Source organism: Nomascus leucogenys, chromosome 21 (genome assembly GCF_006542625.1).
Source record: "Nomascus leucogenys isolate Asia chromosome 21, Asia_NLE_v1, whole genome shotgun sequence".
Classification (NCBI taxonomy): Eukaryota; Metazoa; Chordata; class Mammalia; order Primates; family Hylobatidae; genus Nomascus; species Nomascus leucogenys.
Genome location: NC_044401.1, coordinates 5,765,881 through 5,783,562, shown reverse-complemented (window position 1 = coordinate 5,783,562; position 17,682 = coordinate 5,765,881). Strand labels below are relative to the sequence as shown.

At 40.6% G+C, this 17,682-nt stretch overlaps 1 protein-coding gene across 2 annotated transcripts in view; it reads left to right on the top strand.

Annotated features, from left to right (window-relative positions):
• The window catches only part of GAP43 (growth associated protein 43), a 99,620-nt gene that overhangs the window by 36,170 nt on the left and 45,768 nt on the right, over positions 1-17,682 (top strand). Inside the window, exons 2-3 of one of the 2 annotated variants that reach the window (XM_003261839.4) lie at positions 4,719-5,113; positions 16,703-17,300. In XM_003261839.4, coding sequence (XP_003261887.1) covers positions 4,976-5,113; positions 16,703-17,300 — 736 coding nt within the window. In that variant the 5' untranslated portion in view covers positions 4,719-4,975. The remainder of the gene's footprint in view (positions 1-4,718; positions 5,114-16,702; positions 17,301-17,682) is intronic. The other variant, XM_003261838.4, reaches the window with a different exon arrangement.

Genomic DNA, 17,682 nt, shown 5'->3' with positions numbered 1-17,682 from the left:
GCCCGCTCGCCTTCAGCTCCCACCCGCAGCAGCAACCGCAGCCTGCATCCGGGGACTGAGCAGCCCTGGGTCAGCCAAGGTTAAGCAGCGGGTGGGGAAGAGGAGAGAAAGCTGGGTCAATTGGAAGTAACCTTCTCGTCCCGCCCAGTTTTTCCTTGCTTGGAGGCGGCAAAAAGCACTTTAGCATTCCTCGGGCTGTTTGCGCCTCTTTCTCTAACAGGGCCAGGGGAGTGGAAGAGCGGCCGGCAGGAAGGTTTCTTTGTCAGCAAAAGCGGACCTTTGGAAACTAAACAGCAATGCTCTGTCTTTAGAAGACAGCACAGGAAAGAAAAAACAGCTAAGGAGTCAAGGTCAGAGACTCCATTTGGAAAACAATGGCCCTTCATGATTATTACTATTTTTAAAAAGTTTTCTAGGCTTTTTCATTTGAGCTTTCCATTTCTCACTATGAAATGCAGGTTCTATAGACAATTGCACACAAGTTTCTTTTTCGGGGTGGGGGAAGGTAAATGAAGCAGGTGGAAAGAAGTGAGATGATTGTAGACGTGGCCAAATTTAGACTTGTGTGAGATTTCCTCTTCGCTTGGAAACACATGGCACCAGCATGCATTTGTTCATTCATTCAATAATGTGAATGAACATTGAACACTACGATGTGATGGGCTTTGTCACAGGCTGTAAGTGGCTTCAGGTCCACATGAAAGGGGAGCCAAAAATTAAAATAAAATATTAGAGAGAGAGAAAAGGGAAGAGGGGCAAGGTGTCAGGCAGCAAGCTTCTTAGGGTCAGAATGGGTCTCCATCCCTAAGAGCTGATGACTGAAGAGACCAACGAGGGTAGACGAGCTGTAGAGAGACAATACTGCATCTGCCAGTGATGAGTGTAGGAAGCTCATGAGGGTTAGAACCTTCCCTCTCTGTTTTCTGACCTCTTTTTCTTTTTAAATAGGTTGAAGCCAACTGTGGTAGAGGATAACAGTGATTCGCATATCTTATTTATTTATTTTTAGCAGCCCCCTCCCCCGCAACTAGGACAGTGAGTTCCATTCAGATTTTCAACACAGCTAAAAACTTGGCTTTAAAACTTGTGAAGGAAGGCATTTCTTTAGAATCTTTCACTTTTTCATCGCAGAGGCTTTGGGGGAATGTTTAGCTTTTTGCTGAATCATGAAGGGTTTGTTACTGCATTCTGAGAGGGTAGGAATTAGATGCCTAAAGGATGGTGTCTGCTTTCCTGTTGAGGTGGTTTATTTAACAGTTCATAGAAGCATGCCGGTCAAGTCATCCTCAACTGTGCAGAGTCAAGGGTCTTGCCTCATGGGAGGCTGGCCAGCGGAGAAGTTTGGTGCTCTCTCAGTTTGGAGATCCTCATGTTGTATACATACTCCAAAATTTCCAGTAATTATATACTTATGATTACTTATATATATGTAATTTCAAATATATATGTAAAATTTTAGAAGGTAAGTGACAATACAGGCCACAGTGTGGGGGAGACACTGTCCATTCCAGATACTAGAATAAGATCACAGATAACTTCTTAGATGTTTCTTTTCTAGAGAAATAGGGAAACAGAACATATATACATTTGCACACAATTCAAACTTACACTTTGAATGTTTGCCTTAAATCTCCTAGTCAACTCCCTTAATGTACAGACAAAGAAACAGGTCCAGAGAAGTGAAGAGACTTTCATAAAGTTGGAGTCAGGTTGGGCTATGTCAGGCCTGGCCTCCTTGCTGCTAATTATTTCTTGCTGCTAATTATTTCTCTGAATTTTATAATAGAGGCACCTCTGAAACTGTCTGAAACTTTTCATTTAAAGAGATAATTCAAAAAGAACTGTAGATTTCTCAGAATGGGTGTGTTTCGTCTGAGTGTTGTGGGCCAGTATATTTCATCATTGAATGTGCAAAAGATTTGTTAAAATGGAGATATTGGTTCAGTGGGCCTGGGCGGGGCGACAGTCTGCATTGCCAGCCCAAACTGCCCTTAGTGGTGCAGATGTTGCTGGTTCACACGTGGAACGGCTAGGCTGTAGACAGCATCTTTCCTCCTTGCCTTTCCTTCTTGCTGAGGGAACAGCCCTGGGGATTTAAGAAGCCTTTTTTGTTTCTGTTGCCAGGTCACTGTGCTCCCTTAGCTAATCTGGATACCTTTCACTGCCTTGTCTTCATCCAGATCTGAGATTGTTAGAAATAGTCCCTAGAGACAGGTGTCTTGAGCTGGAGGGTGTGATCCTTTGTCTAGTGACTTAGCACCATTTAACTTGGTTCCACAAAACGTTTCTTTCACACATAAGCAATTTACTCAACGCAGATTGTTAAAAAAAACCTCTTTTTCCTGCCACAAGTGTCCTCCCAGCTGCAGCTCATTGCACTCCCTTGCAGCTGGGAGTGCAGCTGGCATGCTGCTAGCTCACTGGTCCGGCCCTTCCACTGGAACCCAGCAAGGTTTTTGTGCTTTTTTTCCACCACTCTCTTCTATCCTGCACTTCTGCATGTGACGCCTAGATTTAGTTCTAAGTGCCTTTGTGCAGCATCTGAGTTGAGCAAGCCGCTAAGATATAACTGGGCAGAGGTTCTTCTAAGGCAGGCAAACTTCAGTGTCACCCAAAGGGTGGTTTGACTTGGCTTTGGTTTGTCAAGCCCACTGGGCTTTGATATGAGTTTGTTTTTGTTTGTTTGTTTGTTTTTGTTTTTGTTTTTTTGAGAGGAATCTTGCTCTGTCGCCCAGGCTGGAGTGCAGTGGCGCGATCTCTGTTCACTGCAAGCTCTGCCTCCCGGGTTCATGCCATTCTCCTGTCTCAGCCTCCTGAGTAGCTGGGACTACAGGTACCTGCCACCAAGCCTGGCTAATTTTTTGTATTTTTAGTAGAGATGGGGTTTCACCCTGTTAGCCAGGATGGTCTTGATCTCCTGACCTCGTGATCCACCCGCCTCAGCCTCCCAAAGTGCTGAGATTACAGGCGTGAGCCACCGTGCCGGGCGATATGACTTTGAATTGCAAGTTTGGCTTGGGGAGAAACTAGGGCTTTTTTTTTTTTTTTTACCTGGGAGCTGTCAAATTGCAAACCACAAGGCGTGCTCACAAGAGAAGTGGGAAGATAGGGACCATTTCGTGAATTTCTCAAATGCCAAAGCAATTCGTATTTTCTTAGCTTGATAAGCAATGGGAATGTCTAAAGTTTGTTTTTGGTGGGGGTTGGGGGGAAGGGAAAGGGCATATTGTAATGAAACCACAATTCTATTTTAGCTTACTCTGATAAAATATGTTGCACAGAGTGGAAGACAGACTAAGGAAGAGAGCTTCTTAGATTGAATGTTATAGTGTTAGCTTTTATTGTCAGTTTTAAACCTTAAAATATGAGAATAATACTTCTAGGTAGAATTTCTTACATTTGGTAAAAGAATCTTCGTCTAGGTCCTCCCTGCATACCCACTGCACTATCGCCACCAGCTACCTCTGTTATTGCCTTGATTCTCTGCAGTGATTTAAACCTTCTGTTGTATGTTTCTTGGGTGCTTCCATGTCTTCCATATCATGGCATAGTCACACAGATGCATACTCATTTACCAGAGGCTGCAGAGGTATCAGGTAACTTTGGTTTGTTCAGCTTACTGGGTTTTGATATGACTTTGAATTGCAAATTTGGCTTGGGGAGAAATTAGGGAATTTTCTACCTAGTAACTGCCAGATTGCAAACCACAGGGAGAGTTGGCTACTGGATTTTTCTGGGAATCATTTATTCCTAGTCTTGGGTATAATTCAGAGCTGATACAGTAATATGGGGAATCCTTGGTTTCTGATAAGTAAATCAGAATCCTGGTAAGAGTGGTGACATCACCTCTTGAACTCAGGAGAGTCTCCAGGACTTTCCATGCAGCAACACATCTGTAAAGCTCCCCATTGTTGGAGTTTCACTAATTTGGTGCTCTGTACATCCTTTTGGGCCATGTGATGTCACTTATGAGAGGGTTGTGGCATGTCTCATAGTGGTGTATATGTCAAGTAGAAAGTTATTTTCATAGATCTCAAGACTGCAGAATTAGACAATATCTCCCTATTTTTACCCAATTTAGTCAAATTCTTTCATTCAAAGATTAGATTATTAATCCCTGAATGCGGGTTCATAGGAATTAATTCAAGAGTTGTAAAATTCGCTTGCCTGGTTTCCAAACTAAATAAAAGGGAATTTTCTTTCTTTGATGGCTCCAAAGGGTTCGGTGTTTCTCCCTGCAGAACCACAAAGTGGGAGGTGTGCTGGTGCTTTGTACCATGAACTACACAGTCATCAAACATATACATTTTCTCCACAACCTATGCTGCATAAATAATATGATACCTTTTGAGTATCATTCGATTCAGAGCAATTTGTATGGCATGCATGAAACAGTTCTAGATGGATTTCCTTATATACCTCACTACAATTGTGAAAAAAAAGGAACAGGAATAGTTGGTTCAAGTAAAAAGCAATGTTTAATTCAGGAACTCAGGCTGAATTTAAATCCTCACACTCAGGAATAAATCGCAGAACCTTCTCTTTACCACCTGCTCAATCCCTTCCTTCTGATAAGAATGCATAAGGCTGACTCTAGTCCATTCATTTGCTTTTCTCATTTATTAAATAGCCGTAGTTCCTGACCTGATGCCCTCTCCCTCCCTCTTCTCCCAGTATTGCTTTCCCTGCTGTCTGATATTTTTCTCTCTTGCTTTCAGAATTAAAAGGGAAGCTGGTCTCTGGGTTGTTTTCAACATCTCAAGTGTGAATTTTCCCTGTCAAAATCTTCACAAGGAAAATGAGTCACAGCATCACCTGGGTGACGAGGTCATAACACCTCAGCTCTTGCTTAAAAAATTTATTTCTACTTTTCTATTGTAAAGAGATCTCAAAACAGGAAGATAAAATTGGACTGACAGCTCTGCAGCCTAGTCTTTTAGACAGTGAACTAGGCCAGCATTGGCAGACACTGGCGATGACAAAGTCCTGCTCTGAATTATGCCACCCTGCACTCCACTTTTTACCTTGCCTGGGAGGCTTGAGGAAAAACCTTCAGAGAGCAGATCGACCTAGTCCTTATTCACTTGGCTTCTTGACTTTCTGGATTTCAAGGGTAATTTTACCTCACATGTAACCTATGCAAGTATTTTAGGTTCAAACCCTGACTCTGCCACTTACTAGCTGTATGACTTTGAGCAAATTACTTGATTACTTAACTAATGTCCTTCTACTTAGTCTTTTCATCTGTAAGATAATAGTACCCATTGCATAGTTTTGTTCTTAGAATTGAATTAGTTAATATACAAACTATATGCAATAAATATGTTTAGGGGTGTGTATATATCATATAAAAGTGCTTAGAAGAGTGCTTGACGTATAGTTTTAAAATTTGTTATTATTACGTTCTCCAAGCATATGAGGGTATTTTATGTCATTACTTTTAAAGGTCGCTTTGTTATATGTGTTAGTGGGAGGCATTTATTATTTTTTAAAGTGTGCATATCCCTGAAACATCCCTCTATGGAGCTATAAAAGAGAACTATAAAATATTTACCATATAATTCACTCACTCCCCAGTCTCCAGAAAGTAGCAATTTTTACTTCATTTGTATTGTCTTCTTCCACGCATTTTACAAATACTATTTTCTTTCATCCTCAAAAAAAATTCTGCACAATAGGTACTAGGATTCTAATATGGGGGATGAGAAAACTGAAATTTAGAGAAATCAAGTAATTTATCCCAGGTCATACATTTAAGCAGTGAATGAGCCAGGATTCAAACTCAGATCTTTTGACCCCAAAACCATGCCAGGTAACAAGTAATCAATGAGTGTCAATGACTGATCATTGAGAGAGAATCCAGTGCCAAAAATGAAGAGGGTGTCAAGAAAATAAGAGCAAGGACAATAGCAGCATGAGCAACAAGAACAAACTTAGATCCAAAATTAATAGTTAAAGATGTTTCTAGAGTCCTGCATATTTTTCCTTAAACTCTCCAGCAGCTTGGGGACAGAAATCTAATTAATTAAAATAGAAGTCTATGCATGCTCAAACCACATGCCTTGTACCTGATGCAATCCGCTTCCACCCCAGTCCTGAAAAAAGGCATTCAATTATTTTTTTCTACATGTAGAAGAATACAACAACATACCTTCTAGAATCAGGGAGAAATGTACTTGTTCTTTTTTTTTTTTTTTTAATTTCTCAAATACTGTTCTATAAGGATAATCACTCACCTGGTGATTAATATAGAATGTTAAGGTGTGTACAAATTACTGCTGATAGATAACACTGTCCTTGCAAAATCATCCTATGGGCCCCCCTCAAATAAATAGGTATACTTCAAAAAGCAGTATGCTTGCTATACAAGTGCAGTTTTAAGAAAAATTACTCAGCTCTCCCTTGCAAACATGTTCTTTCCCCTAATGCCTCCTAGACGGAGATCCTGGAGCCACCCCCTTCAGAATATCTGAAATATAGACCAATTTTGCTCGTTAAAACTACTTCAAGTAGTCCTAGAGCTGATATTAGGATTGCTACTTATTCAATCATACTTTTCGAGTGTTCAGTGTTGAATTCCTAGATTGAATTTTCTATTAGTTTCCTTAAAATATAAGAGGTTGGAGGGCTAAGTTTAAGACCCATTCTACTAATTGTGAGGCTTTCCACAATCTGTGTTTCCTTATTTTTTTAAAAGGGATGGCACACTTGCTTAGCCTTCTTCATTATAATTCTCAGAGGAACCGTTTTAAGTTGAAAGTACTTCATAACCTATAATGTATAAATTTAAACCACTGTCAGTTCCCCCCACCACAGCCTTTGGCAAATGGGGTCTTAAATTCCTTCTCCCACCAACTAGACTTTTAGCATGCATTCTGACACGTGTTGTGTATCCTTACTAGATATGAGGTACATAATATTCGGGCTTTACTAACTATCCAATGGGGGTGCATTGGATATACTTGGCTTGGCAATTTCAAATTATAATGATCTTCAGTACCAGATGCTCCTAAGCTAGTCCCCTACAAATGTCTGGCAGCTTCGTTTATAACTTTTATCAGGCTTGAGTATTACCACACACAAGCACATAGAGTAGCTCTCAGAACCTGCAGAGGCAATTGTTTTACTAGACGTGTGAGGGATATAGTTGGATCAATGGGATAGATACTGTATATGAAATCGTGGCTAAATGAATTTGTGTATGTGTGTGTGTGTCTGTGTGTGTGTGTGTGTGTGGTTGGGGGATGTCAAGTGAAGGTCACATATTTTGGGAATGACTAGATTTCTAGTTTCAGTGAATTTCTATCTCACCAAGCTCCTACACTAGGTGAAGTTTTGGGGGATGGGTAAGTTAGAGAAGACTGAGAAAGAATCAGTTTGGTGTGTGTCAGGTGATAGTAGAGTGGGACTGTGATTTAACTTTGACAACGTAAACAGATCTTCCCCCTTCCCAAGATTAGAAAGAACAGAGTTGAGTACTGTGGCACATTTTACATGGTTTTCTGCTTATCTCTTTGAGAATAGATAGCTCAGTAGTACTGTCGAGTTAAGAAATAGCTTTTCCACTCTCTGAGTGATGATACCTACAATCACGAGGATGAATACAGTCCCGTGACCAAATCTCCTCTGGTATTTATCTCATCAACATGCCTTAACTTAATGTCATGATGCTGTAGAAATTACTCTGAGAGAATAATGGTGATGGCAATAATTATGATGAGAATAATGGTAGCAGCCACCCCTTTCTGAGTATGTACAAAGTGTCAGGGACTGTGCTGGGTGCTTTATGTACATTAACTCATTTGATTCTCATATCAGCCCAATGGGATAGTTTTATTATTCCCCCATCCTGCAGATGAGGAACCTAAAGCTGACTTGCCCAAGGTCAGGATCTACCAAGTAACTGGCAGAACTGGAATTCAAACTTACACATCTAACTCCACAGCCCATGCTCTTAAGCACCAGGGAATATTGACTTTTATAGGAGGAGGACTAAGCATGGGCTTTGTCATTCAGAAGCTGGATGACACTGAGCTCCTTCGTGGTTCCTCATCTGTGTTGATTATAAAACAGGCACAGTGATGTGTTCCTCACATGATCATGATGAGTACTGAATTGAAATACTAAATATATATACTGTGCACTTATAAATGTAAGAAGAGAGAGGAAAATGACTGCTGGAGAGTGGTGTGATGAAGGCTCCAGCATTAGTGACCTGGAGCGAGAACACCCAGCCAGTGAGCTGAGTGTTCACACACAGAGAGTTTACACACTCTGAGCACCAACACAGTGTGGCATGTGGTCATGCAACAACTAAAAATAACATTTTTTTTTAGTATCAACTATGTGCCAGCACTATTTTAGCCACTGAAGCTTAGAAGATTGTAAAAAAACAGATAAAGTTCTGCTCTCAGATTGTTTATAGCCCAAGCGAAGATTCAGTTAGTAATAAAATAAAAACATATAGCAGATGATCATAAGAACTAAGAGGGGAAAGACAGAGAAGTGGACCAAGAGTGACAACATTTAAAGAAGGGTATGTGGTAGAGTGGGTGAGAAAAGTCTCTGACTCATTTATTCATTGAACAAAATGTCTCAAGTACCTACTGACTCAGACTGTAACTTATGAAGGGGGTTTAATTAAGAAAAAATAGATGAACAATCATTATTTGTTATAGCAGGAAGACTGTAGTAATTTAAGTAAATACTTATCTTATTACATCTCACATTTTTGAGTATCCAACAAAAGACACTTCGCAGTGTCTTACCTGGAAGGAAGATTGTTTTATGCTAAGTTCCCTGGGCTCTGGGGCTCTCTTCCTGCTGGTGAGCTCTGACCATCTTCAGGAGCTTGGCACGTGCTTTGCTCTTGGGGCCTCTCAACTGGGAAAGATTTGCCGCTGGTGGTAGTACAGGGGTTTGTCTGCTGGTAGACTGCTTTTCTGTCTTTTTCTTGATGCATTGGCTTCCTGCAGCTCTTCTTCTGTCTTCAGTTGCTAGCAGAAGAGGCCTCACAGTCCCTCTCATGGACTGGTCTGTGATAGCCTTTTTAGCTGAGTGGTGGGGAGTTCCACCCTTTTGTTCCTAGCTCACAGTGGCTGCTAAAGGCATAGCAACCTCTCTGAGAGCAGAGCCTAGCATCCCCCTCACTTTGCCAGCCCTTCTGTCCTTTGAGCATGTCATTTCTTGAGGGAATCAACATGTGCTTCTGTAATGGGCAGTGTCCATCAGAGGGTTTGCTCCCATTGCTGAAGAGTAGAGAGGCTTCCTCCCAGGGCTGACTTCCCATAGGTATTTTCCTGAGTCTCAGTGATTTTGACCCTTGATTCAGTTAGGTAACTTATACCTATGTCTGCTATACCCAAAAGTTCTAGAGGAGTTTAGTCAAGTGATTCTGTCTGGCTTGTGCCTTGGTACATGACCAGTATGATTAATGTGCCTCGTCGCAACACTGGGCTCTTCCAACCCCAGTTTAGGGAAGGAGAATTCCTTCCTTGAATAACTAAGGGACTAGTTATTCCCAGCCTACTCCCCTTAAGACTTGGAGAGCAATATACAGATTAAATATAAATAGTGGGGAGCAGAGATTCTTCAGCAATCTCCCATGAATATTTTCACCACTTTTATTTATTTATTTGAGATGGAGTTTCGCTCTTGTTGCCCAGGCTGGAGTGCAATGGCTTGATCTCAGCTCATCGCAACCTCCGCCTGCTGGGTTCAAGCAATTCTCCTGCCTCAGCCTCCCAAGTAGCTGGGATTACAGGCATGTGCCACCACACCTGGCTAATTTTGTGTTTTTAGTAGAGACAGAGTTTCTCTATGCTGGTCAGGCTGGTCTCAAACTCCTGACCTCAGGTGATCTGCCCACCTCAGCCTCACAAAGTGCTGAGATTACAGGCATGAGCCACAGCACCTGGCCATTTTCACCAGTTTTGCTAGTGAAAATGCATGTAAGCGGGGAGCTTATATGCTCACACCGTAACCCCAGCACTTTGGGAGGCCGAGGCAGGAAGATGGCTTGAGTCCAGGGGTTTGAGACCAGCCTGGGCAACATGGTGAAATGTTGTCCATCTCTACAAAAAACACAAAAATTAGCTGGGCACGGTGGCACATACCTGTAGCCCCAGCTATTTGAGAGACTGGAGTGGAAGGGTTGCTTGAGCTTGGGAGGTCGAGGCTGCAGCAGTCATCTCAGATACTGCCACTGCACTCCAGCCTGGGTGACAGAGAGTGACCCTGTCTAAAAAAAGAAAGAAAGAAAGAAAGAAAAAGTACACACACACACACACGAAAAATAATTTTATTGATATGACTCTAACAAGTCAATAGATAAATATAAATCAGTTGTCTTTATCTTAGATGTATTATTATTTTCAAGTGCTTGTTTATTATTATGATCAATGGCGTTTCTACAGCTTTGCTATTTCCTTGTTAAACCTCTGCTTACTAATTTCTATAATTGGGGAATCAAATACCTGTTGTAGTTAGATGCTCTTAAATTCCACCACTGAGAAGTGAAGGATTTTTACAAAAATTGACAAAATCGAATCCAGATTTCTTCACCTGTCATCATCTTTCTGAAATAGCACTAATAGAGATGCTCAGATTTTGGATTCATCCAACAAATATTAATTGAGCATCTACTTTGTGCCAGGCACCATTCTAGAAACTGGGCATTCAGCTATAAGTAAAATAGACAAGGTACTTCTCAAAGGCTGACTTCTTTTCTGTTTGAAGGCATCAATTGCAATATGTTATTTGCCTCTTCTATGTCTTTGTGGGACATAATAGGGTTATAGATATACAAAATAAAATAAAACATAACTTTTCAGACTGGAAACTGAGTTCTACTCTGATAATGCTTTATACTATGTTGAAGATACCACCTCATATTATTTTGGAAGCAGGTGGGCTGTACATGTTGAATAAATAATAAATTAAAGTGGACTGAAGACCCATCTTTTGATCACCAGCTCTTATCTGAAAAGTTAACATTACTACTGCAGTTTCCAATATGAGATATTTTGTTTTCTTATATAGTTTCATTGCTTCTCTGTGCACTTTGCTCCCCATTCCCCTCATACCCTTAGTTAGGTCTTCAAACCAGACTGCATGTTGGGGGATCTGGTGTATGCCCGCTGTGCTTATTCATCTTTTTAAAGGACACTTTCTTCCTTACACCTGCACCGAAACCGGCAGTGACATTCTATCTATAGAACTGGAAGAGGCTGGCACACTGTCCTCTCTCTCCTCCCTAAGGTGTATTTTACTGTATTTTTTATTTTTGTCTAGGTTTAAAGAAAGTACAGAAGCTTCACTGTGAACTACTTTAATATTTGCACATTTTCCCTAAAGTCAATTGCCATGGTATCAATGATGCTTAAAAACAGATTGAAATTTTGTTATGTGAATTTCACCTCAGTAAATTATTAATAAAAAAATAAAGTGAGCCATAAGTAGGTACTTCCTAGATTTCATTTATATTTATCAACACTTTATTCTGGTTCCTTTACTGGCTGTGCAAGATTCTGAAAACTACAACATGTTTAAAAAACATTGCTTAGGATATCTCTGGCCTTTCAAGTTTGTTCTCAAAAATAACTTTGCTTGATCAAATGGACTATATTTTGGTTTACTAAAGATGTTCTCAGAAAGAAGAAGATGTGTACATCAATGATTTGTAATGCATTTAAAATTCAATACTGTTTTTTAAAAATTTAAGTATTATAATAGTACTATTTATAGCTAGCAGAAGTAGATACAGGGCCAAGTTTTAATTTGCTTGGAAGGTTGAGGCATTCCTATGATAAGTGGGAAAAGTGAAATGCATTGAGGTATCCCAGATGAATGGATGATGTTATTTTTAGTTCTGAAAGTTAGCCATTCATGGATTTTTGCCTAGAGCTCTTTTGTAACATATTCAGTGCAAACATTGGACATTTTAGAATAAATCTTAAGTTATCCATTCCTCCTTTCCCCAAAGGAAAAGAAGACCAGAGCAACCATGTTGGATATTTAAGTAATTACTTCTTATTTCTGGCTTTCTTATCTATAATTCTTAAATATCAATTAAAATCATTGTTCATTCATCTAATGGGTTTAGAAGTTTCATTAGTGTCAACAAGTTAGTGTAATGGTACTCTTCATTTTTTCCAACCAATATTCATCTGAGATTTTAATGTTTGTTTAAAAAGTAAGGATGTCCTACACCTTGGTTTCCTTTAAGACTTCATAAATTGCAGAGCTCTCAAACAAATCAATCAGTAAAAAATATTAAGCCATAACAATAAAGATTCCTGAAAAACTTATGGTAACTTGTAATGACACCCTTCCTACCTATAATGTACTGCACTGGAATGTCCTCTTTACTTAATTCGCAGATATCAACAATTTTATGTAAAAATGAAATAACTTTGAAATTCCCTCAGAAACATTAGAGTTCATTACAAAGCTTATTTGTGGCAAGACTTAGTTTAAAAAATAAATCTATCTTTAGTGACATTTATGAGCTGACTTTTTAACCATTAGATACCAGGATTCCTTTTCTGGACATTTCATCTTAACTCACAGTTTTAGAGTGTTGTCCTTACTTGAAAAGAGGAGTGTAAGATCAGGTGTCTACTGCAAATTCCTGGGAAGTTATTGATTGTTAAAGTACTATGATGTGGTTTAAGTGTATTTTCAAAAGAATTCTATGTGGGTAGACACAGTATCCTTCTGTTCAGTAGCATTTGTATAGTGCTTAACATAGGCTCTGGGTATTTTTAAATGAATAAATGAACGAGAACGCTGACGTGAAGCCTTATGGATTATCTACTACAAGTAAGTCCAAGCTATTCCAGCCATGCAATAAAATTGGACTTGGAGGTAGGTGGGAGGGGAGAAGATTTGAGGTCAAATACAAGCTGGGCCGCTGCCTCCCTCACTCGCCCTTTGAATTTAGGCAAGTCACTTAACTTTTCAGGGCCAGGGCTGTCCCTTTTGGAAAGTGAAAGTATTGTGCTGAATGTGCTGAGTAGTCTCTGGTTTCTCTGGGCTTGAATGTCCTTCATCTTAAGTAAGCTCTTCTATTTCTAGTGGGGAAAGGGTCAAAGTGTTCTCAGAACCTGGGGCTACTCCACATAGCCAGTTTTGGGAAATGTTCTTTTTCTCCTTGTCTTAACAAAATACACAACAAAATACACTCCCAGTCCACTTACCTTTATACTGTACTGTGAAAAGCATTTTACCAGGAAATAACCTGTAGTTTAAGGAATATTAATAGAATCATTAGAAATACAAAAGAAAAACACACAAACAAAATCCAGTGGTGTCTAGCTTTGAACCCAGTTTTAACTGAAAATATTTTTATTTATGGATGTCTCTGTTCAATCACTGAAGTCTGACCTCTTCTTAGCCTGGTTTCTTTCCTTCCTTTTCCTCCCCTCTCCTCTTTCATTTCTTCATCTGCTCCCCACATCCCTTTCTTCCTCCCCCCTTCCCTTCCCTTCCCTTCCCTTCCCTTCCCTTCCTTTCCCTTCCCTTCCCCTGGAAAAACTTCTATTATTTTTTTTCCCAACTAATCTCTAAAATTTAGTTTTCCTAAATCTCTAATGATGAAGTCCAGCAGTTTCTCCAGGATGAGCTACATGCCTGTGGAGTACCTTGAGTATCTTTTTGGGTACAGTCACTTATTTGGGTACCTGGCTCTTATAAGACTGTCTTCACCTCTCTCTCCTAACTCTTGTTTTTCATGGTTCTCCCCCTTTCTGCTCACTCCTGCTTCCCTTGAATTTCTTATACTTCTGGGTTGTTTAGGTGAGGTTTGTCTCACAATCTTGGCACCCTGGTCTAGTCTTAGCCTTTCTAAAAAGTCATTCTAACATAGATGCTGTGTTCAGAAGCTTAAATTCTGATTTTTTAGAAAATCAAAGTTGCAGATGCTTTAAGAAATTGAGAGAGAGAGAGAGAGAAAGAGAAAGAGGGGGGAGAGAAAATTGAGAGCCTTTCTTTATCCGTGTAGTTTCCTTCTTTATATCATGTAGACTCTCAGCTTCCTTCTCTTTGTGATTTCCAGCTTTTCAAATGTTTCATCCCCCTATGCCTTATGTTCAAAAGAAAAGACAGAGCTCTAACATTTTAGCTTTCTTGAGTCACTAGAGAGTCTTTTGTGGACACCTGCTCCTGAAACAATTGACTTGTCTACTTTCACAAAGAGCAGTATTTGTATTAAAGAACCAGTTGGCATCAATGCCCAAGTGCAGGTGTCCTAACATATAAGATGGTGCTTCATTCAGAAAACTCGATATAGAGTAAAATAAATTATCAACATCTTGGCTCCATGCTCCATTCACAACTGTTAATTTTACAGGGTTATGCTTCCATCTCTGAGCAGAGAGCTCCTGGCAGGGACAGCTGCTCTCGTGTCTCAGATTGGGCTGGGCTCATCCAAGTAGGAGTCATCAAGAGCAGCAGGGTAGCGAGAAGGTGATAGTACATCAGAGAACTGAGCAGTGGAAGAGGGAGAAGGACGGGCCTCTCCAAAGTGCTTTTCATTTACTCCTTTAATCTTTGTGTGTATACATGCATGGTTAACTAAGGAAAAAGGAAAAGTTGACTTGAATTTGACTGAGAAAATTATCAAACCTGCTTTTACTCTTACATGTAGCTCATTTTCAAAAATACTTTTGTGCATCCACTGGTATGTTGATGGTCCTATGCAGCAACAGGTCTGTACTCTTGTCCAAAGAATGTCTAACAGTCCCACATCATGATTAGCAGGAGCTGGGTCACTGGGGCAGAGCTGGTTTTACAGGTGGAAAACTTGTCCTGAGTTGTTCTGTATTAGCCTACCTCCTAAACTGGAGCAAAGGTCAAGGCCAATCCAAGATTGAGAACAGGCGCCGAACATGTTACATGATAAACACCCTTTTATTAGTGGTCTTTTGAGGGAAAGTTGCTGTCTTGTTCTTTGCTGTTATTTCTGCTAGAACAGTGTTCACAAAAGTGAACAAAAGTTCAATACTCAAAAGTTAAAGAAATCTAAGAATGGAGACTATCAGTAGCCATGTTGGGGCACCATGGTGAACAAAGGAACTGGATAAAATTTTGTGTACTTGCCTACGCAATTCTTTCTATGACCATACCTGCTGTTCCTATCCTCTGATTTAATTTTCATGTGGAAAATAGTCATTTGCAGCATATATTAGGCTACAAATGTTGCCATCAAAAGTTAAAATTCTATATGCTAGTCTCTTGTCTTTAGTACTAAGATGGCTCTATTGATGATAATATGAACACATTTTAGGTTCCCAATTGCTTTGGGAATAAAGAATTGTATATATGTTGCTTTTTCAAAAGGAGAAACAGTGTTTCCCATCATTTTTTAAAATTCAGGAATAATGGTCTTTTTTAATTCAGATTTTGAAGGTTTGGTATGTTTATTACTAATGTTAGACCACACGCAAGAGAAAGTTAGACATTATTTTGTGACCAGCATTGTGAGTTGTCACATTCTGAACAAATCCCTTAAATAACTGGAACTCATTTACATTTAGCATAAAATCCTGATGGGATTTATGGTTTAAACTTTTACTATGCTCTTTGTCTTGAATTTATTAATTTCCTTATCAGGCTTAAAACTTTGGGGAAAGTAGACTTTTGCAAAATATTTTTTTAAACCATTAAGTTTTGTACAAAGTCCTTCTCAAAAACCCTGAAAACCCTCTATCTTTCAGAGCTCTTTGATAAAAACCTGGGGTGAATGTGATTTGTTTTTTGTTTTTGTTTCTGGTTTGTTTGCTTTTTTGAGACAGGGTCTCACTCTGTTACCAAGGCTGAAGTGCAGTGACACAACAACAGCTCACTGCAGCCTTGACCTCCCAGGCTCAAGTGAGCCTCCTACCTCAGCCTCCTGAGTAGCCAGGACCACTGGTGCATGCCACCACACCCATCTAATTTTAAAATTTTCTGTAGAGATGGGGTCTGTGTTGCCAGGGATGGTCTCGAACTCCTATGCTCAAGTGCCTCCTGCCTTCACTTCTCAAGGTGCCTGAATTACAAGTGTGAACCACTGCACCCAGCTCGTAAATGTGATTTGAGTTGTCAAAGCACATCTAAAAAAAAAAAAGGCTGGTTTAAGTTTGACATGGAGCGACATTGAGCTGGGGAAAGAAAATACGTGGAAAATAATGCCAGTGGCCGGGTGCGGTGGCTCACACCTGTAATTCCAGCATTTTGGGAGGCAGAGATGGGCGGATCACTTGAGGTCAGGAGTTTGAGACCAGCCTGACCAACATGAAACCCTGTCTCTACAAAATACAAAACTTAGTCGAGTGTAGTGGCACATGCCTGTAATCCCAGCTATTTGGGAGGTTGAGGCAGGAGAATTGCTTGAGGTGGAGGTTGCCATGAGCCGAGATCACGCCATTGTACTCCAGCCTGGGTGACAGATTGAGATTCTATCTCAAAAAAAAAAAAAAAAAAAAAAAAAAAAAAGCCAGTGATTCTGGAAGGTCCAAAGGACATTACTTTTCCCATACAATACTGTGGGAGAAAGATGAGGCTTGATTTGAACTTCCAGGGTACTGTTGAATTCTTAACTCCAAAAACAGTGCCTGACACAAAATAAATCACTTAATAAATATTTGCTGAATGCTGAGATTTAAAGGAGAAGAATGTCACTGAAGCCCTCTCCTTTTTTTCCCTTCTTTTGTCTACAAAGGTTGAAAAAAATGATGAGGACCAAAAGATTGAACAAGATGGTATCAAACCAGAAGATAAAGCTCATAAGGCAGCAACCAAAATTCAGGCTAGCTTCCGTGGACACATAACAAGGAAAAAGCTCAAAGGAGAGAAGAAGGATGATGTCCAAGGTGCTGAGGCTGAAGCTAATAAGAAGGATGAAGCCCCTGTTGCCGATGGGGTGGAGAAGAAGGGAGAAGGCACCACTACTACCGAAGCAGCCCCAGCCACTGGCTCCAAGCCTGATGAGCCCGGCAAAGCAGGAGAAACTCCTTCCGAGGAGAAGAAGGGGGAGGGTGATGCTGCCACAGAGCAGGCAGCCCCCCAGGCTCCTGCATCCTCAGAGGAGAAGGCCGGCTCAGCTGAGACAGAAAGTGCCACTAAAGCTTCCACTGATAACTCGCCGTCCTCCAAGGCCGAAGATGCCCCAGCCAAGGAGGAGCCTAAACAAGCCGATGTGCCTGCTGCTGTCACTGCTGCTGCTGCCACCACCCCTGCTGCAGAGGATGCTGCTGCCAAGGCAACAGCCCAGCCTCCAACGGAGACTGGGGAGAGCAGCCAAACTGAAGAGAACATAGGTGAGCAACTGCGAGGGTCAGATGCAATGGGAGGATGGGGAGGGAAGTTGCTATTCGGAAGACCAGGCCACCTGGGTCATCGAGGGAGAGGAAAAAGTCTAGAAGGTGTTTTCCAGAAATCAAGGGAAGCTGTGCTTAATTTCCCAAAGTGGCAGGACTAGGAGCTAAGGTTACATTCCCAAGTATCTCCATGCCTGAGAGAGGACTCAGGCAGGTCTATGTAGCAGCCAGTACTAGAAAAATCTGGCAATTATCTTAATTGGATTGATATATGCAGTCAAACTAGGTAAATCTGCTTTAAAAAAGTATTCTGTGTGCTGATAGACTTAGTTTAATAAGTAATTACTGAGGCTACATATATTTTATGGATGGGAATTAGCTA